The 21,736-nt window shown below is 41.8% G+C and overlaps 1 protein-coding gene across 5 annotated transcripts in view; it reads left to right on the top strand.

Moving 5' to 3' along the window:
- The window catches only part of ANK1 (ankyrin 1), a 322,933-nt gene that overhangs the window by 300,162 nt on the left and 1,035 nt on the right, over positions 1–21,736 (top strand). For 2 of the 5 annotated variants that reach the window (XM_074287342.1, XM_074287343.1), the window contains exons 41-43: positions 6,598–6,681; positions 7,898–8,038; positions 19,353–21,736. The exon at positions 19,353–21,736 is cut by the window's right edge and continues 1,035 nt beyond it. In XM_074287342.1, the coding sequence (XP_074143443.1) occupies positions 6,598–6,681; positions 7,898–8,038; positions 19,353–19,379 (252 nt within the window). In that variant the 3' untranslated portion in view covers positions 19,380–21,736. Of the gene's footprint in view, positions 1–8; positions 4,814–6,597; positions 6,682–7,897; positions 8,039–8,425; positions 8,565–19,352 lie in introns of those variants that run through there. The other 3 variants (XM_074287346.1, XM_074287345.1, XM_074287344.1) reach the window with 3 other exon arrangements.

Genomic DNA, 21,736 nt, shown 5'->3' with positions numbered 1-21,736 from the left:
TCATGAAGACAGTTAGGCAGCTCCAAGTCCTTGCTGGGAGTTCTTATGGAACTTCCCAAATACAAAATCAAGCATTTCATTCACTTTGCTCAATTGTAGCTAAATTATTCTCTACATTTGCTTTTTGTTGACACCCACCAGATTGAATAGGCCTAAAGCAAGAACAGTCAATCACTACTAAGTTGTGCATGACCAGTTCCCATCATAGGTTTCTTCTCTCTTTTCTCATTATCCCTTTCAATTTGTACTTTGTTCTTTCTTTTTCCTTCTTCCCTCCTTCCTCTCCTTCCTTCCCTCTTTTCTTTCCTCTCTCCCTTCTTTCTTCCTTTCCTCCTTCCCTTTTTCCTTCCTTCCTTCTTTCCTTTCTTTCTTTCCCTCCCTTTCTCCCTCCCTTCTTTCCTTTCTTTCCTTCTTTCTTTCCCTTCCTCCCTCCTTCCTTCCTTTCTTCCCTCCCTTCCTCTCTTCTTCTTCTTTCTTCTCTCCCTCCCTTCTTTCTTTCCCTTCTTCTCTTCCTTCTTTCCCTTCCTTCCTTCCTTTATTCTTCCTTTTCCTTCCTCTCTCCCTGCCTCCCTTCTTTCCCTTCTTTCCTCCATCTCTTCCTTCTTTTCTCCTCTTTCTTCCTTCCCTACCTCTCTTTCTTTCCTCTCCCTTCTTTCTTTCCTTCCTTCTCTCCTTCCCTCTTTCTTTCTTGTTTTCCTCACTTTCTCATAGACTCAAAAATCCTAGTTGGAAGAGACCTTAGAAATCATCTTTGGAAACCCTTCTTTGCATTTTATAAATTAAAAAGAACCTTTTTATCTTCCATAGAAATAAAGGATTTATCCAAGATCACACAGCTGATACCTGATTGAATTGAGATCTGAATTCAACTTTTCTGCCTCTAAACTTAATCTTATTTTTATACCACCGTATTTATATGTTCTCCTTCCCCCCCCCCTCTCCCTTTCCTAACTCTTCCTTGCCTTGGGTCTGTCAGTGGTAGCTCAGGGTTATCACTATCCAGTAGGCCCTAAAGGCAGAGTAGATTCCAAGATAATCCCAGATTCCTGGCTTCAAGAACTTGCCAGAAGTTAAATAGTTTTATTTAGAATGCTGTCCTGCCAAATATGTGAGTGTTGGACTGGCTGCTGGTCTCCATTTATAACACTGATCTACCACCCTGCCTTCTCCCTAATTGGGTTTCTGCTGTATTCCAAACCCTTAGCACCTCCCCCACCAGCCTCTGTCTTAGAAATCACATTTTTAATGCATGGAAGCTCCAGGAACAGACACAGACACTGTCTAAAAGAGTGATTGTTAACCTGAGGTCTTTGAATGATTCTTAAACTAAGATCCAAAGCCTCCCCCCATGAGGATCCAGATAGATTCCAGAGAGTCCATGAATATAAGTTAAGGAAAAATGTACATCTTTACTTTCATATTTTGTTGTTCAATTACATGAGTACTCTTCACAAGCCCTTTTTGGGTTTTCTTGGTATATCTTTGACATTTCTTTCTCCATATTTTCACTGACTTTTGAGTTAAATCAAATATTTCCTTCAATTATGAATGTAGGTAGGAATGTACTGGTATACAACTAACAACCAACTCATCAAGAAAAAAAAAATGCACATGACCCATTTTTATGTTTAGTTGGGATTTTTGCATTTTCTCCATCACTTTATTAAGTCTAAATGATCAACAAAATAATAAATCAAGCTCTGATTTATATTATTTGACAATTTCCAAGATACAAATGCCCATACTGAAAATTTCATCACTGGGAACTGGTTTGAACTGATTCCAAATCACCTCAAAATCTGGGCAACCCAGATAGATTGTCAAAGGGGTTCTGTGTCACACACACACACACACACACACACACACACACACACACACACACGTTAATTAAAGCTTTCCAGTCTAGTCTAATCCCTTCACTGTCACAAATATTGTTCCAGAGAATCATAAGTAATTTGCCTATGGCCATATAGGAAGTAACAAGCAAAGCTGGGATTTGAACTCAGATCCTATTACTCTAAATCTGGGGATTTTGCATGACATTACCTAGTTAGCTAAGTTGGGCATCCTGTTAGCAAACAGCTGGGCTAGAATGCTCTCACAGAGGATAACAGGCCATTGATATTTCCACTGACACATTAAAAGCATCTGTTGTTGTTCAGTTATGTCCACCTCTTTATGATTCCATTGGGAGTTTTTGTGGCAAAGATACTGTACAGATGAGGCTCAGTGACTTACCCAGGATCACACAGCTAGTAAGTATCTGAGGCAGGATCCAAACTCAGGTTTTCCTGACTCAAGTTTGATGCTCAATCCATTCTGCCAGCTAAGTACCCCATGCAACTAATAAGTGGGATTTAACTCACAAAATTAAGAGCTGGGATTTAATAAATTCAAAAAATTAAAATCATGAAGGAATCTGAGAGAACATCTGATCCAACTCTCTCATTTTATAGATGAGGAAATGTAGGTTCAAAGGTTCATAGATGATATTCTCAAGATCACTTAGTGGCAAACAAAACCAGGCTACAAATCCTGATCCTTTGACTCCAAATCTAGGCTTTTTTCCTGCTCCTCAGCCTTGTGTCGTTTCCCTTAAATGACTTTGAAAAGATGAGTGCCTGTTGTAGAGAGTAGGGCTATTTCTTTTGACAGTAGCAGCATTTTTTGTTGCCTGTGCACACATAATGTAACACCTGTATTGTTACATAGTCCATGCATGGACTGCTCTCTGGTAACTTACATTCAAAAAAAGGGCATAACATGGATAAAAAATGTAAGGGCATTTAATTCAGTTCAATTAACATTGCTTAGACACCTACTATGTGCTAAGCACTGGGCATACAAAGACAAAAAATATGAGGATAAAAATGAAAACAATCCCTGTTCGTAAATAACTTAAATTCTACTGGGAGAAAATATATATACATATAATTGCCACCATTTATGTGGTTTTTTAAGATTTTCAAAGCATTTGATAAACACTGCCTCATTTAATCCTCATGGAAACTCTGGGAGGTAGGGGAAAAGGAAGTAAAGAAGAAGAAAAACAAAGAAGAAGAAAGATGAAGATAAAGAAGAAGAAAAGAAACAGAAGAAAAAGAGGAAAAGCAGCAGAAGAAAAGAAATAGGAGGAGGAGGAGAAAAACTTGCATTTCTATAATACCTACTACTGTACTAACTACTTTACAAATATTATCCAATTTGATCTTCACAACAACTCTGGGAGATATTATTATCCACATTTTATAAATAAGAAAACACAGGCAACTAGAGGTTAAATGCTTTTCACACATTTACTAAATGTCTGGATTTGTATTCAGGTCTTCCAGACTCTAGGCTCAGCATTTCTGTCCAGTGTACCACTTATCTGCCTCCAAAGATAAACTACCAAGTAAAAGAATCAGTAAAGTCCTTGAGTAAGAAAGGGACCTTAACCCAAATCTTCAATGATGGTGGGAATCCAAAGACACAGAGATGAAGCTTGAGTGCATTCCAGGCATGGGGCAAAAGCAGGAAGAAGCAGGTGAGATGCCAAAGACAGAGAACAGGATAATTTCCCCTTAAATTTTAAGTTCCTATAAGATAGAGACTGCCTTTTGCCTCTTTGTGTATCCCAAACACTTAGCACAGTGCTTTGGCACATAGCAGCTGTTCATAGAGGTTTGTTGACTGTCCTGATTTGACTGGAATGTAGAGGTTTTTGAGGAGTAAAGGAAAATCTGGAAGAAGTTGGAGAGACATCAATTAAATAAATTTTTTCTATGATATACAAGAGAATTGTGTTCTTCTAGATCAAGAGAAATCACCCCTGCTCCTCCTCTTGGCCCAGCTTCCTGGGCTAAATTCCCAAAGGGGTTCACCCAACACCACTTATATAAATCGCTTGCTTCCTGGTAATATTTTTAAATAAACCCTGAACTTCCAGGGCCTCCTCGAAGCTCTCAGATCTGGTGGCAAATGGATGAGTTTCTATCACCCCTGGTCCCAGAACAGCAGTCTTAAAAGAATCTTGCCAGATGCATTTCCTGACCTGATTTTGAGTTCCTGAATTTTCCCATATATGAAAAGCCCCCAAAAGAAGGCCCTCTCTTTGGCAGGAGGTGCCCTGGCACTCATCTCGCATAAAGACTCCTAAGAAAACCAATAGAGTAAGACCCTCATCTGCTAGTGCTAGGAGAAGAGGTAAGGGTACAGAAACTGGGGTGTCACTTTCCTGATCATAAGTGAGTGACTTTGACGTGAGTGTCCAGATCAAGAGGACAGCTGCACCTGCCTGCTTCCTTCTTACCCAAATGACCAGCCCCAGCCAACTGATATGCAGGGGCTAAAATTACAGGGCCCTGACGTCACCCTCGGGCCCAGCCCGGGATGGCTATGTCGGAGGGCGGATGCACAGACCCAGGACTGCTCCGCTTGAAGGGCTCCACCTTTCTGCTGCTTTCCTGAAGCTTAACACCCCAAAAGAGAACTAGATGAATCCCCTAGTGAGCTCGTGAAGTCAGGGAGAGAATGAGAAGGCAGAGCCCCTCCGTGGCTGGGCCGTTGGCACCGCTCAGCACCCCTGAGCCGGGTCAGTGAAGTGACAGCAAAGATGTGGACCTTTGTTACCCAGCTCTTGGTCACACTGGTTCTGCTGAGCTTTTTCCTGGTCAGCTGTCAGAATGTCATGCACATCGTCCGTGGCTCCCTGTACTATGTGCTGAAGCATTTACACCAGGAACTGGACAAGGAGCTAGGGGAGAACGAGGGCCTGAGTGACGACGAAGAATCCATCTCCACCAGGGTGGTGCGGCGTCGGGTCATTGTGAAGGTAAAGGCTAGGTGGAGGGGTAGAGAGTGCCCTTTCAGGGACAAGAATCCCAAGAGGCCTCTCCAAAATCTTGGGGGAAAAGAAAAGAGGGCTGAGGGGAGGGGAAGCCTTAAAACCCCAGGAGAGAGGCACAAATGTCAGAAAAGGGAGAAGGGGCTCAGGTGGTAGAAATGGCTTCCAAATAGAGGTCAGGATATCTGGGTTCTAGTCCCAAGCTCATTATTTATCAGCTTAATTAGGCTAATCACTCAACCTCCTAGATTCCTATATTATTAGAACGTTGAATTCCTTAAATCCAGAGATTATTAATTTATGGGTTTTACTTTCTGACCCCTAGTCTTGCCCTTTTCTGGGAGGGGAACAGACCAATCATTTCACCGATTTAGGAAATTCTCAGAAAGAAAACTTCCTTCACAAGTGCAGTATCTGTTCCAAAATTTAATCCACAGTTGCCTGGAGGTATCATAACTCACCTGGTCCAACCCTGCCTCCACACCTTTCTTTAGGTATAGAAACTATTTCCTAAGCTTTGATTGCTTCACTAGTAAAATAGGAATAAGGAAACCTCTTTTGACTATGTTTCAGGGCTATATGAAGTTTAAATGAGATAACAGATGTAAAAATACTGTGTAAAACTATAATATTTCAATGGTTTTAAACAAGGATTCTTTAATCTCTTTTTGTGTCATGGACCCTTCTGACAATCTGGTTCATCACCTAGACTTGTTCTCCAAATAATGTTTTTAAATGTATAAGATAAAATACACAGGCATACAAAGAAAACTAATCTACTGAAATATCATTATCACTTTTCTTTTTTTATTTTTATTCATTTAGAACTTAAATACAAAATGACAAAAATAAATTTCCATGTACATAGCATAACATAGAGAGGATTCATGAGGTTACAATACAATTAAATTACATACATATAGTAATATGAAAAAATGCTCTAAATCATTATTGATTAGAGAAATGCAAATTAAAACATCTTAAAAAAGAAAATTTCACAACCCCAGGTTAAGAATCTCTGCTCAGAAGGTGTGTGTGGATATTCCCTTCAGAAAAGCAGATGACACCTTCTCCTCCTCGACACCTTATTGAAAGTTTTCTTGAATTGATATGACCAAAAATATTCATGATCAGGTGGCCAACATTCTGGTGATGAGACCCCTTGACACCAAGCTAGGCCAGTCCTCTGGTAGCCTACGCATAGTCCCTATTACCAGGCCTGTTACACAAAATCTTTCCAGGCTGCTCTGATCTGTGAAAACTTCCTTTCCTTGCATAGCCTTCAAGAATTAGGCTTAATGGACAGTTTAGTGGCACAGCAGATAAAACACCAGCCCTGGAGTCAGGAGGAACAGAGTTCAAATCCGGCCTCAAACACTTATTAGCTGTGTGACTGGACAGATCACTTAATCCTGAGAAAAGAAGGATAGAAAAGAAGAATCATTTTTAATCTTAGGGTTATTTCTATACCAGGATGATTTTTTATTTTTATAGTGTCAAACATATAACGTGCTCTGCAAAAAAAAAAAAAAAAAAAAAAAAAAAAATGGTCCTGGAAGACCTGCGCAGGACTCCCTCCTGCTTCCAACCTTGTGGTCCTGTTCCATGTGGAACCTCATGCTCCCATTTACCACCCACCATGCTCCTTGTGTCCCTACTTTCCTTCTGTGATTATGGCTGCTGCTGCCACCATCACTCTATATCTTCCCTGTCTCCCTGGCCCCTGCCTCCCTACCTTATTAAATCTGACATTTTCTCTTCTCTAACTCTAGGGGAATGAGCTTCAGGATATTCCAGGGGAACACGTGACTGAAGAACAATTCACTGATGAGCAAGGCAACATTGTCACGAAGAAGGTGAGAGCCCAGCTAGATGGGGAAGGGTCAGATTGATGGGGAGCAGGAAACTTCTCCGAAGGGAAAAGAGGGTTAATCCATGGGTACTTGAGACTGCATTTCCTTGTTTACCCCAAATGAGGGAGGCCACAGGAGATGTAGGGTTGTTTGTGGCTTCTAGATACAATGACTATCTTGGATAGAGTGATTATCTTGGATACAGTTACTATCTGGGATACAATGACTGTATTTTCCAAAACTGGGACATGTGGTCTCAGAGAGGAAATTCTCTCTGACAGCCAGTTTTCTTTTCTGGAAATCAAAATTGTCTCCTCCAAAAATGCAAGACATTCAGCCACAGGGACAAAACCGGTGATTTTATCATTCTTTTTGACACACAAGTGAGTTCACTCTCTGTTCCACATTAGGCACCTTCTCTGTAACTTACAGACTTGGAGGTGCACCTGGGCTATTTACTGTGATATCACACTGACAAGCCTACGATGGCACAGCCAGTATTGGGTAGATATGGAATTTGAACTCAAGTCTTCTTGATCCCTAAGCTGGGTTCTCTATCCATGATGCCATACTTATTTCTTATGGTCACCATAGCCCTGGCTAACCTAGATTTCATCTCTTGACAGACAGTATTTCATGGGTTGCACAGAACTAAATTCAGTCCCATCATTTTACAGATAAGGAAAGTGAAGCCCAGAAAAGTTAAGTGATTGAACTGTAATAGAGAGCAGAATCAAGATTCAAGCAGGCCCTGATTCTCTAGTTAACCATAGTAGCACAACAATAATAAGTATCCATTGTTTTTTCTATTATGACAATTTTCTTCAAAGGTTTTAACCTCAATTCCCCCAGAAAAAAAAATTGCCTTGTTCCTCAATGCCTCTTCCTGCTTTGACCTGAAGCATTCCTAGTAAGATCACAGATGCTGAAGTCCTTTAGACCTACTCTTCATTTTATAGCTGTTGAACACCATCCTCTTCTCTGGCAAATGTCCCCATGTTTCTCTTGGGTTCACTCATGTTAGCTTGTCGACAGAGAGATCAGGGGAGAATGAAGACATGGAGGAGAAAGGGAAGTACAGTATCCCCTACTAAAGAAAAGGTTCTTTGTAGAGTAAGTGAACCATAAGCAAAACTGGCCATGGCCCTGTGCTTGTAAGGCTCCTTTGGGCCCAGGTGATTTGGACAAAGAAAGAAACTCCATCTTTTCTCTCTTTCAGATAACCCGCAAAGTGGTTCGGCAAATAGACACATCTGGGGACAGGGCCACCCAGGAGCTGGAGGAGGTGAATACTGAGGGGTCTCTGCAGGAGTCCAGTGAGCTGGAAAGAGATATTGATGATTTTATGAAACATGCCAAGGTATGAGCGGTCTCTGGCTTCCAGAGAGACTACTCTCACACTGGGGTCTGCCTCTCACAGACCTCATCAGCTCTGTGGAGGCAAGAACCAATTACCGCTTCTTTTTTTCTGGTAGCCTGGACTCTATTTCTAAATGTCTCTCATCTCTTCCAGCTCAACTTGGAATTCCATCTGTATGTACCCTGTTTTCTACCCCTTGGTCTCAACTCGCTTGAGGCATTTTGAGAAGGGGGAGAGAGCCATGGGGACATTCCCTTTTCCTTGAGGGTCTTGTTCTTACCTACTTCTTTGCTGATTCCTCTTCCATTCTTTTGTTTCTGTTTGTCTGTCTTTCTCTATCCCTGCCATCTGCCTTGCCTTCCTGCCTCTGTTGCTGGCCCTCCCTAGGCGGAGGTGAGAGGGAGTAGTACCCTGCAATCGGAGTTGATCGAAGGGAGGAAGGGGGCTCAGATAGTGAAACGAGCAAGCCTGAAAAGGGGGAAGCAGTGATCTCCTGGCCCCTCCCTGTCGAATGGCCTCTTTGGAGGTAATGTCTCCTTTCTTCGAATTCCCTAAACTCTGTGCTAATGCATGCATGCATACATGCAAAGAAGGTCCCATGTTCAGTGCTGGGACCACAGAGATGAGATAACAGAGACCCTAATCTCTAAGAATTAAGACACCTAATAGAGGCAATACAACTTAGGAACAAATAAATGTGGTACAAGGGACAGCACAATGAGGGCAAAGGCAAGATCCAGACAACATGCACTAGGAAAATAGGAGGGAGGAGAAGACACTTTTAACTGAAAGCAATCAAGAAAGACTTCATGGAGAAAATGGTACCTAAATAGGTCCTGGGGAGGGAGAGAGGTATTTCAAAAGGGAGCAATGAGGACTAGGGACATTCCAAACCTGAAGGATATCCTGCATGACTATCTAGGTAGGGATCAGAGGCTGAAAAAGGGAGCAGATAAGCATCCAGTTTGGCTGGAATACTGAATGTAGCAAATAGTTATAAATAAGACTAGAAAAAGTCAATTAGAGGCAATTTGTAGAAGCTCTCAAATGCCATGGAAGGTCAAGAGTATATTTTTGTTTTATCTTGGAGCCCACAGTTTCTCAGACTTTTTCCACTTCCAGTCCCTTTTTCCCCAAGAAATTCTTATGTAACATAGGTATATAAAATAGGTATACATTTACTGATAATAAACCATAATTTCACGTCCCCTATATTCAATTACACAATACTATGTGGGATCACAAGCCACAGTTTAAGAAGCTTTGCTATTGGCAATATAAAGCCACTGAAGATTTTTTAATAAGTGACATAATAATAATAACATTTATATCATACTTTAAGATTTGTTAATAGACATTTCAATTTACCAATTAATGCAAAAATCTACTTGGTCCTTCTCAGTATTCTTAAATTCCAGTCCTTTTAGAATTTATTAATAACAATCAATGATAATTAATTATTATAATTAATAATTATTATCCTGACAATTCTTTCATAGTCCTGTAGCGCTTCAAGTGATATCTTCTCTGAGCCTTAGAATAATCTTGTAAGATAATTTTCTGCAGCTGGTTTTATCCCCATCTTATAGGTATGGAGAGTTGGCAAGGTTAGGTGATCTTTTCCTAGTCACACAGTTGATAAGCATCAAAGAGGAATTCAATACTAGATTTCTTTGGGCATTCTCTTCATTATACCAGGTGGTTTGTAGAGAACTCTATTCACTACCCTGTGAGGCAGTTGAAAATCCTCTTAGAGAGACTGCAACTTGCTCAAGTTCACAATCCTGCCTCAGATGGTCACTAATTAAGTGAACAAAGTCAAGTCACTTTCTTCCGAGTCTCAATTTCCTCATCTATAAAATATGAATAATCATTGTTACACCTATATCATAAGGTTTTCAAGGGGACTGAGTGAGACAATGTCTAGAAAATAAGTTTGCAGACCTCTTGAGTGTCAAAGTCAGGATTCAAACCTACAGCTTGCAATCTCCAATTGCAGTGCTCTTTCCTCCACAAAATAAATCTTGATCCCTGTCTTGGGAAGTTTGTTTTGGCCTGGAGAGTTGGGAGGCAGAGAAAAGCCAGTCAGAATGCAAATTCAATATAATCTAGGCAAGAGGTGATGAGAATGGTGGCAGCAGGTGTAGAAAAAAGATGCCCTTTGTAGAGATTCTTCTTCCTATCATTCAAGCAAAGCATCTGCTTTAGCACCAAACGCTGATTGGTCCTATATCTTCTGTTTGGGAATCAAATATCCTCCTCCCCCAAACATTTACCTTCAGCAATGCCCTAATTCTGCCATAAACAGAATAGTCCCAGAGGCAATTCACTTAATTTTTTTTAAAACCACACACCTTTATGCCTCAGTTTCCTCATCTGTAAAAGTAATGATAATGCAGACTCTGCCTATCTTTCAGGGCTGTTATGAAGTCCCAAATGAAGTAGCAGATAAGAAAGTCATTCAGATAGAAAATCATAGATAGAAATAGCATTAATATAGGAAATAATAATGATGTAGGGGATGGAGCAGAGGAAAGACAAGGGACAGCAATGGTAACACTGCTAAATCCCCAAATGGAGGCCTGAGTATAAGTGTCTTTAAATATTGAAATGTAACTTTCAAGGAAGAAGGAAAAGTTTTGCAGAGGAAAGAGCTTCAGGCATAGTTAAGTCAGAAGAAAAAATGGAAGGGACCCTGGATGTGGGGTCAGAGCCTCCTCAGGGGGCAGACTCCTTTATGTAGGAAAAGACTGAGCCAGATGATCTTGGAGGTCCCTTCCAACTTTTAGGTTTCTGAGATTCGGGGACCTAGATTCAAATCCTGCCCTGCTAAAGGTTCTCTCTGTAAGAAATTCATCAGCTGAAAAATAAGGGGATTAAACTAAATCTCTTTGTGAGCCTCTGTCTTTAAATCTATGAGACTAAGGTGATAGGAGCTGTACTAGTAACCTCACAAGATGGTGGGCAGGAAAGCATTTTGTAAAATGAAAAATACCCCTTTTTTTCTTTTTTGGTTCAGATCCATTATTTCATTAGTGTAGGTCAGAGAACTCGTGTTATAGAAATGCCTCCCACCAAGGTGGATGGGGAAAAGGGCAGGGGATAAGCATTTATCAAACACCTACTCTATGATAGGTATTGTGTAAGTGCTCTACAAATATTACCTCAACTGATCCTCACAATAACCCTGGGAGGTAGCACTGTACTGTTATTATACCCTTTTTACAGCTGAGCAAAATGAGACAAACAAGATTAAGTGACTTACACAGCTAGATGGGGAGCTAGACTATAACCTATAGTCTCAAAGAGTTATCTGGACACAATCCAAATGATAGCCAGCATGTATAATAATAGCTAGTATTTATATAGCTCTTTAAGGTTATGAAGAGTAGTAAACATTTTTAACATTTATAAACATTATCTCGTTTATCTCTATAAACATTATCTCATTTAATCCTCACTATAACAAACCTGGGAGGTAGGTACCAATATTATTCCCACTTTACAGATGAGGAAAGTTGAGGCAGACAGAGATTTAAATGGAGACAAATAGAGGTCTCAGGTTTACACACCTAGTAAGTGTCTGAGGCTGGATTTGAATTCAGACTACCTAGCTTCTTTGAACCCAGGCAGAACTTGAACTCAAGGAGGCCAGTTTTCTATGTCTCTGGCATACTTTTGCGTCTAGGTTATTATTATTAACAAGAAAAAGCTTAAAGTGAGTTCTTGAGGACTTCACTCAGTGGGTTAGAACCCCAGGAATGGCTCAACTGAGGAAGTATAAGAGCTGAGTAGCCTTAGCCCCACAGAGGAGGGAGATTGCTTTTGTACCAAGACTCAGAATGGACTTTTCCTGGGTTTATCTTGAATGTGTATAGAGATTGGGGGCAAAAGAAGGCATCATTGCCAACCAGGAGTCTCTGGATTGGTTCTGCAATGGCCAAGCAAAGCAGTTCTGAGATGGTGTAGCTGGAGGCTGGCAGGCTTCTGTTTCCAACCCCCTCTCCCCAACTCCACCCCCATGGGGCAAAGCACTGTAGATACTAAAAGTTGCCAAAATGCTGACCAGGCTCTTCTTGTCAAGTCCAAACACTTCAGGAGAAAAATGACTGGTGGAGCCAGTTTATAGGATAAATTTAGAGCTGTGGCAACTCAGCAGCTTAAGCAGGTCATAGAGTTAACCCCAGCCTTGCCACAGGAGCCTGGGTAGGAGAGCTAGCTTAGCATATGGTCCCTTCTTGATTAACTGAGCTCCTGGGCTGGACCAGCAGATGCCTCTACGCCTGGCAGGCAGCTTTGGAATTGATCTCACTTTCTTTGCCATATGAGTCCATTTCCATGGCTGTCGGGCCTCATGCTCCACTGACGTCCAGCTTGAATTCCCTGGGTACCCTGTGGCAGCTGGCAGGCAGGGAAAGAAGCAACTCCGTGCCTTATGCTGGGTGATAGGGGAAATCTGTACCTCATTGAGAAACAAAAGTGGTATTTAAGGCCAAGAGAGATTGATTCTACAAGGTAGTGAGAGCTCTGATGCTTAATTGCCTGCCTAGGACCAAGAGGAGCAAATTAAATAACCTTTTCTGAGACTCATCTTCCTCACTGGGAGATAATCCTGTGAATGACTTCCTTCATGAAGCAGCTGTGAGGCAAGTGCATCATGAATTGCAAAGCATTATATAAATAAGAGATAATAGTAATAAATAAGGGATAGCAGATAAAGTGCCAGAACTAGAGACATAAAAACTTGGATTCAAATCCACTCCCAGACATTTAGTAGCTGCATAAGCATAGGAAAAGTGCTAACATCTCAAATTCTGAATCCAATTCGTTCAAGTCTCATAGGAGATAATGTACATAAAGCATTCTGCCTATTTTAAAGCACTACATACATTTGGGAATTCTCATTACTATTGCTACTTCAATCATAGGACTGCTGAGCTTGTAGTCACAAATGGGGAAAGATTCAGCTGATATTTTGAGAGCAGAGTTTCCCATCCAAAGAAGCACATTTGTGTGTGTGTGTGTGTGTGTGTGTGTGTGTGTATACATGTATGAATGTGTGTGTTCACTCACAAAGAGCCTACATTTCCAAACCTCCCTGCAATCTCAATTGCAAAGGCCATTTGGAGTAAAACACCAGGGTGGCCTGGAGCCCCTAGCCCCACTTCCATGCCAAAGGCAAAAAGAGATAAATAAAGACTTACAGGGGTCAAGAACTCAGAACAATAATTCCTACATTATTCTCTTCATCTACTCCACAAACATTAAGCACATAATGTATACAAGATACTCTGCTAAATTTTATTCATAAGGAAGAAACAACTAACATTTCTGTAGCATTTCTTATTGTTTGCCCTTCATGTCTATATATCATTTAGCACTTACTATGTGCCAGGAACTGTGCTAAGCACTTAACCAATAATTATTATTATCTCATTTGATCTTCACAATCAAGGAAGTAGGTCATTATTACCTCATTTTGCAGCTGAGGAAACTGAGATTAAATGATTTGCCTAGTGTCCCACAGCTAGTCTGTGTCTGAATCTGGATTTGAATTCAGGTATTCCAGGCTCTAACCCCTGTGCATTCTCCACTGCGCTTCCTAGATGCCCTCCAAAACAAAATAACCTCTGCCTTCAAGAAGCTTACATTCTGCTAGAGTGACACGATATGTAGCCAGAAAAGTAAACCCAAAATATTTTCTCTATTTTTTAACCTGGACCTCTGATTTCACTCTTGTAGGGAAAGTCCAGTGAGGAAAGTCTCTGATCTGATACTGTTTTGCAATTTATGATCACTGAGACCTGAACTGAGGTGCTTGGCCTGTATATATTATTAGAGATATTCTAACCCAGGTTTTTCTGACTTAAAGGTCAATGATCTCTCCTATGTTGCCTATCAAATATATGCAGAGAAAATACAAATAAATTTCTCTAAAGGGGACACCTTCCTGTTTGTGGCTTTCCTTTAAGCCCCTCAAACCTCTCCAAAAATGCCATGTGGGATATATCTGGAAGGTATTGAAGGAGCAGTTAGGTGGCACAGTGGATAGAGTACTGGCCCTGGAGGCCCTGAGTTCAAATGTGAACTTAATAGCTATGTGACCCTGAGCACGTCATTAAACCCTGATTGCCCCCCATAAAAAGTAAGAGTTATTATAACATAGAAAAAAGAACCTTGAAAGTCAGACTTAAAAGGCCTGGCCTGACTCCACTATCTCCTGGACATATACTATCAGCCAGGGTAGGTTGCTTAAACCCTATAGTCCCATTTCTTCATCAGTCCAATAAAGGTGATGATTATAACCACCTACTTCATAAGGCTGCCACAAGGATAATGTTTTGCATACTGAAAAATTCTAGGAGATTTGAGCTCTTTACATTATTTTATGTTAAAAAAAGAAAATTTGACATTTTTCTCAACATTTTTTAAAATGAAAAATTAATTTAAAATTTTAAAAAATTTTATTTAGAACTAAATACAAAATAAGAAAAAAACAAATAGAAAAAGAAAGACCGAAAAAGGAAAACAAAATGAAACAAAACATTGTCATGCCCCCAGAAGAATACCAGAGAGGATCCAAGATATGATACAAAATTAATTGAAAGAATGTGGGAACACTACATTATATGCAATGGTGCAGTAGATAGAGCACTGGGCCTGAGGGTCAGGAAGATCTGAGTTCAAATCAAGCCTCAGATATTTACTAGCTGGGCAAATCACTTAAACTCTGCCTCAATTTCCCTAGTTATAAGTAGAGATAATAACAGAACCTATATCTCTAGGTTATTGTGAGGATCAAATGAGTTGATATTTATAAAGTTCTTAGCACAGTACCTAACCCATAGTAGGTACTTTGTAAATGTTTGGTTTTTTTCCTTCCTGCTGGGGCACAAATAGATGGTCCCTGGCTCAGAGGTACCCAGACAATAGCTTTGGACCTCATTGCCTTAAGCCCTCTCTATGGCTACCTTCTTCTCTTCCTTGCAATAATGGGAATTCAAATGAATTGAGTCCAAGCTATCACTATCACTTCTGAGCAGAGAACCCAGTTGTCCTTGGGGTAGTCCCTGCAGGCTTCCCAGTGGCCCCCCCATGCAGCAGTGAAGACTCACTGGAGCAGGTAGTGATTTTGCTGCCTGATCCCATGCCACAATTGATGGTGTGACAGCTCAAGATCTGCCAGCTGCCATGACCACAAAGACCCACTAAATGCTGATTTCACCTGGGGCGAGGTCTTGTATCCCTGTCCTCAAGGCACAGTGGCAAGCAGCCCCAAGCTCAATCACCAAAAGGCTCAGAGAGGGGTCCTAGTCCTTGAGAAACATCTTCCAGAATGACAATAAAGTTCTCCTGTAGTGCCCTGTCCAGCCTGGATGTGACCCTGAGTTCTTGAAAGCTGTACCATCAGAGCAGAGGGACATGCTGGGCTGGCCTGCATGTCGGTAATCTGAAGACCTGGAGCCATGAAGAACTCAGAAGGTTGACCACTAGCTGACGGTTAAAATAACTATAGCCAACTATGAAGACATTTTACAAGGATGGAGGAGGTTCCGATCTGCAACAGCAGAGGGCAGGCCCTCACCAATGAGAGGATGGGCTGCCGAGTGCTGGAGGAGTGAGGATGAAGATGGTGGCTGGGAGCAAGAGAACAGGCTGCCCAGTTACAACACTAGCTTACACAAGTTACCCAGTTACAACACTAGCTCGTTTTCATATAGGGCTTTGAGGTTTGCCATATGTTACCCCATGTCACCTTCACAATAGCCCTGTTATTACTCCCACTTTACAGATGAAGAGACTTTCTATGGGAAATGGAATGATTTGCCCAGATTTGTATCAATACCTAGTAAGTGACTGAGACAGGATTTGAACTCAGGACTTCCTGCATCCCAAGTCCCGACCTCTGCTTAGAGCCCGGCCAGATGATTCTGAAGATTGAGTCCAGCTTTCAGTCCTCTAACTTCATGATATTAATGGCAATGCAGCCACTGATCGATCATGGCCCATGAGGACAATGATAGCGGCCACGCTTTCTCCTGAGACACTCATATAGTCTTCTTTATATCTTTTCTCAATGTTATTTCCACTGACAAAAAATTAGTTAAGAACTTATAGTTTAGAGCTGAAAGGGACTGCCCAGACCATGTAGTCCTATGATCTCAGATACTTCCTGGGCAAGTCACTTTATCTTGTTTGCCTCAGTTTCCTCATCTGTAAAATGACCTGGAGAAGGAAATGGCAAAACACTCCAGTATCTTTGCCAAGAAAGCCCAAATAGGGTCATGGAAAGTCAGACACAACTCAACAACAAATTGGTTTTCTGAGCTGGAGGTGGGGAGATGCAATGTGGGGGGCAGTTGAGAAGAGAGTGTAGAGTAGGAGGATCCTGGAGAGACAGACCTCTCCCCTTAATTATCTTACACTGAGATCAACAATGGGTACTGATAGTAGACCTATGAGCTCTTACAGGTAGCACTTTGGGATAGAGGTGAAAAAAATGTCATAGGATAATTCAAGGGAGGGCCTTCTCCTTAAAGAACAAGAGATGCACTGAGGAGTTAGGGGACCTGGGTACTAGGTTTGGTTCTGCCATTGATTTGATGTGTGACTTTACACAAGTCACTGTGGCCTTCACATGGATCCCATGCATAAAAGGAGGGGGCTGGATGAGATCCTCCTGGTCCCTTCTGGCTCCAACATTCTAGGGCTCAAAGTCACTTCCTCTCTAAGGGCCTTAGTTTCCTCATGGATATGATAGCAGGTGAGATTGTTGTTCAGTCATGTCTAACTCTCCCTGAACCCAAGGAATTTCCATGCAGTTTCCTTGGCAAAGATACTGAAGTGGTTTGCCATTTTCTTCTCCCCATTTTACAGATGAAACAAATAGGGCATTAAGTAACCAGTAAGCATCTGAGGCTAGATTTGAATTAAAATGTCCCTGACTCTAGGCATGGTGCTGTATCCCACTACATCATCTACCTGCCCCTAGATGAGATTAAGTAACCTCTAAAATCCCCCCCAATTCTGATTCTATCTTTCTATCCCCTCTCTTCTCCATAACATAAAAAAGAACCAAGCCTGGGCCAAGAGTTGATTAAGTGATAAGAGATGATTGAGGCACAGTGCCTGGAGTCAGAAAGAAAGACCTGAATTCAAATACAGCCTCAAACACACACAAGCTGTGTGAACCTGAGCAAGTCCCTTAACTTGTCTTCCTCAATTTCTTCCCTTGTGAAATGGGAATAAACATATCACTTACTTCCCTGAGATGTTGTGAAGATCAAAAGAAAAAATATTTATAAAAATCACTTAGCATAGCACCTGGCACTGAATAAATAGTAGCTTCCCCTTTTTTTCTCCCTCCTATCCCATGCCCCCCCCCATCAAATCTACTTTTCTAAAGTTCTGAGTTGGAATGATTTCTGAGATTCGATATTTTTTAAATTTAGCACTCACTAAAAATCTACTATGTGATTACTAGAGATAAAAAGGAACCTTTCTTTGTTTCTGTCCTTAAGAATCTTATGGTTAAGCAAGGAGAGAAAACATATACACAAAAAATTTTTACATATATATATATATATATATATATATATATATGATAATGCCAGAAATGTGTTAAGACAATAATAATAATCTCACATTTCTCTAGCCTCTCTTTTCTTAAAAACATTTTTTCTTACAACAGTCCTATGAGGTAATTGTACAAGAATTATTATCCTCTTTTTCAGATGAGGAAACTGAGGTACGGAGAGGTAAGAGACTGAGTGATGAGCAAAGTCTCAGAATAAATAGCATTTAAATGTGATTTAAACTTGGATCTTTTGATGCCAAATCCAGAAGCCTTTTCACTGTATGATATGCTTCTTTGAGAAATTTTAAGTAGTGTAGGAGTTTAAAATCAAAAAATACAAATGTGAACTTGAGTCAACAAGGCCTCATGAAGGAAGTGAGTCCTGAAATTGGTCTTGAAGAAAGTACAGGATTTAAATAAATGAAGAGGAGAGAAAAGGAAAGAGAAGGGAAAAAAACCCTTTAAGTGCTTATTTCACTATCCTATTTCACTATCCCACAATGGTCTCTAGTGTGAGATAAAGTAGAATGGGTCCAGATTAGAAAGGGCTTTGCATGTAGAAGCTAAAGAGTTCATGTATAGTGGGAAAATCATTAATTTTTTAGCCTCATTAAAGAAAATACACTTTAAAAAACTAGACATGAGATTTCATCATGTAGGTTGCTCCCAGTAAGGAATCTCCCTTTACCAATGAAGGTTGGCAACTTTTTTCACAAATTATATTCTGCCCAAAGCACTGAAAGGTCGTTTGCCTAATATCAGGTATTGGGTTGAAAACAGGTTTTCTTGAGCCAATGTAATCAATGTAATCACTACCATACCAGGATGCCTCTCATCCTCATCTTTAAAGTTCTTCCTTCTTACCAAAACAGAGCACTTTTCTATGCAGCATAGGGAGAAGGGATTAAACTGGGGAAGTATTAGAAGATAGAAGCAGTCCAGGGAGAAACTAACCGAAGCTTCAAAGACCAGCAGAAGCCAACGATTACTAGAGACATCTGGAGAGGGACGATGGAGATTGAAAGGGGAATGGACAAGTGCATGATGAAATAGGGATTTGTGGAGAGGGGTAGAGAGCAAATGGTCAATATTTGGTAGGAAAGCTAAGGAGTTAGCGGAGAAGGGAAGTGTTCACTACCCAATCTGAATGGCACATAAGATCAATAAGCATTTAGTAAGCTATTACTTATGTATAAATCAATCAATATTTATTAAACATTTGGGTAACAGGCACTGTGCTAAGCACTCACACACACTCCTAATTTTTCTCACTTAAGTTATCATTGAAACCCTCACAACCACACTCGAAGAATTTTTCTTAGCATAGAAACATAGTGTGTCTAGGCGACAGAACCTTGTTGGGTCCTAAAGTTCTGGTTGCTCTGGCTAGTAAGAGCATGTGGTGAGTACCTTCCTTGAGCCCATCTGAAAGATTTGAGTACCTGCCCCACATTTCTTGCACAAAGAAACAAAAGTTTTAGTATAACAACCACCAAAAATGTGTATTGCCTCCTTCTCTACACTGGATGATTATCTGGTCTCCAGGATGTATCCCATTCTCTTTCATCTTGTCTTCTCCAAGGAGAGAGATTAAAACTTTGGCAGGGGGTTGAGAGTTGGGGAGGTGAGAAGGGAATTGGTTTCCCAACTTAAGCACCAATAGTAGAACTTCCCCCAATCATTCAAGGGTTGGCTTTGCATGTGAAGACACCTTTCCTCTCTCTTTCTTTCCCTCAGGATCACACCTCAACACCCAACCACTGAACTCCACACAATTTGCCCTGCACACTGGAGGAGAGCCCCATGCGTGGAGGGCAGCAAAGCCGGCTGTACATGTTTCTATAGGCTAACGGCATGATTTCTGTAAGAGATTTCCTTTAACTGTCCTATTCGCATGAACGACTGGCTGTAGACGCATGACCTACAGTCCTCAATCCTGTCTCTGGCAACGGACCTCTGATGGAAACCAGGACACAAGAACAGAGAGAGAGAGAGAGAGAGAGAGAGAGAGAGAGAGAGAGAGAGAGAGAGAGAGAGAGAGAGAGAGAGAGAGAGAGGAGGGAGGGAGGGAGGGAGAAGGGGACAAGGGCTCAGTTGTGGCTGGGGGTGGTATTTTTAAAAGTCATTTTGATTTTGCCCTTCTGTGGGGCAGGGTTTGTTTTCCCCTACCCCATCGTCATCGATAAGAAATCCATGTGGATTTCAACCAGAAAAAAACCCAACATATACATGAAATCAGCTTGAACCCCTAGTTCCTTTATTCTCGTTTATCTGTTTGTACTCAGCTTTCCATTGACAGACACCCACCTGTTATGATCACGTCCTCCTCTCAGCATTACTCTCCTTGACATACAGGATACACATCGACATACGGACACCTCTTCACCTGCAATATATACATACACACAGAGATTTTTACTGTGAAGTCTGAGGCTGTATAGTAATCTCCTGTGGATAAACTGGATACTTTTTTTATGTTGTCTCTCTCCTGTTTTTATCATCTCTCAAATGGAAAACAATGATCTTTAGTGTATTTGGGGTTGTTAAGTGTTGGGGCCTCAGGAGAAGAGAATCCCCCGCTTAGCCACAGGGTTCAAAAGGAGGCAAGACCCCACCTGACAGGGATTTCTTTCTCAGTAGGTGACTCAGACAGGTGGCTGCCCCAGGACTGCACCAGCATGTTCTATAGAGAAGAGGTTTTCTATTTCTTCAAGCACTTATCTCATAGTTTGTGTTCAAAGTGTAAACTGTACAGTAATCAGCCTTGTGTATATGAAAAATAATAATAATAACAATAATAAATACTATGCAAACCAATAGAAACACTTTAGCGGTATGTACAAAGCACTAAGAGCCCAGCTCCTGAGGGCTTCTTCAGGCTGCGGGCCAGGGAGCTACAGCTAGTTCTCTCTGTGGAAGAGGAGGGAAAAGAGTAGATATAGTGAATGTATCCGCACGTTCTTAGAAGTCAGCGAAACACCCAAAGTCTCCCAGAGCAGTACTTGGTGCTCTTACTTCCGCATGCCTTGCAGGGTTAAGTAGGGAGGTGTGGAAGCAGGTACTGGGCTCTGGGCTCCAGGCAGGGGGTGGGCAGGGTTGGCCTCTGACCAGGGGCCAAGTCCCTTTACCTGACGTAGAAGGACTCGAGTTGTAAGGGGGGCCCCCAGGCTGAGATGGAGCCACAGAGGAGGCTTATCAGGTGGGAAACTAAGGCATTCCAAGAGGGGAAGATCTGGCCCAGCCCCTAGGTAGCATCTGGCTGGGCTTTGGTCCCGGACAGGAAGGCAACAGACAAGGGTTCCATGCCTGGGTACCATCAGTGAAGAGCCTTAAGGTAATTACAGCCGAGCCTCCTCCAGAGGCTGAAATCAGCACAATCCCCACGTCCTCCCCGTCTCCCTCCCAGCAGGGCAGTGCAGGCAGCATCCAGGGCCCGGGAGGGTGTCCTTGTCCTGCTCTTCCAGATGCCCAGAGCATCTTCTTGCCCCTGTGGCCCTTCTGAGATTTCTATGAGATGCATCAAAACCTTCCGAGTAGCACAGTGCCCCTTCTCTCTTCACAGCAGAGACCCCGGGGGTCCAAGACCAGCCCCAATGACCAATTATAAACATTCACTGACCTGAGAAAAGAAGGTGCTGCTGCCAGTACGATTGATGATTCCAGGCAGCTAATATGTCTCCTTCCCCTTCCCAGGCCCCAGCCCCCCTGCCCGCATTAGGCTCTGGTCGCCCTAGCCGGCATCCCAGCACCCGTGGGACTGGAACCTCCCGAGCCAGGCTGGCTTTGTCCTTGCACGGCTTCTGATCTGACCTTGACCCCTGCAGGCTAGATAACAATAGTAATAGTAGCAGCTCACATTTCTACGGCGTTTTAAGGTTTAGAAAAAGCACTTTCCAACAGTCAGATGACCCCAGAGTTGCTGCTTTCTGAGCTCCAGAAAGGATCCAGTGGCCGATGGTAGGGTTTTTGGTTTTTTGATTTTTTAATTCCGTTTTTGTTTTTGAGTGGGGGCTAAATCTGATGTTCTCAGTTTGACCAGGGTGGTCTGAGGAAAGGCCTCCTCCGCCCCTTTGGCCTCTTTCGGTGTTGACCCCCTGCCCCCCATCCCTAGTTGGCATATT

This window comes from Sminthopsis crassicaudata, chromosome 2 (assembly GCF_048593235.1).
Source record: "Sminthopsis crassicaudata isolate SCR6 chromosome 2, ASM4859323v1, whole genome shotgun sequence".
Classification (NCBI taxonomy): domain Eukaryota; kingdom Metazoa; phylum Chordata; class Mammalia; order Dasyuromorphia; family Dasyuridae; genus Sminthopsis; species Sminthopsis crassicaudata.
The sequence above is the reverse complement of the archived record's forward strand: the minus strand, read 5'-3'. Positions and strand labels throughout refer to the sequence as shown.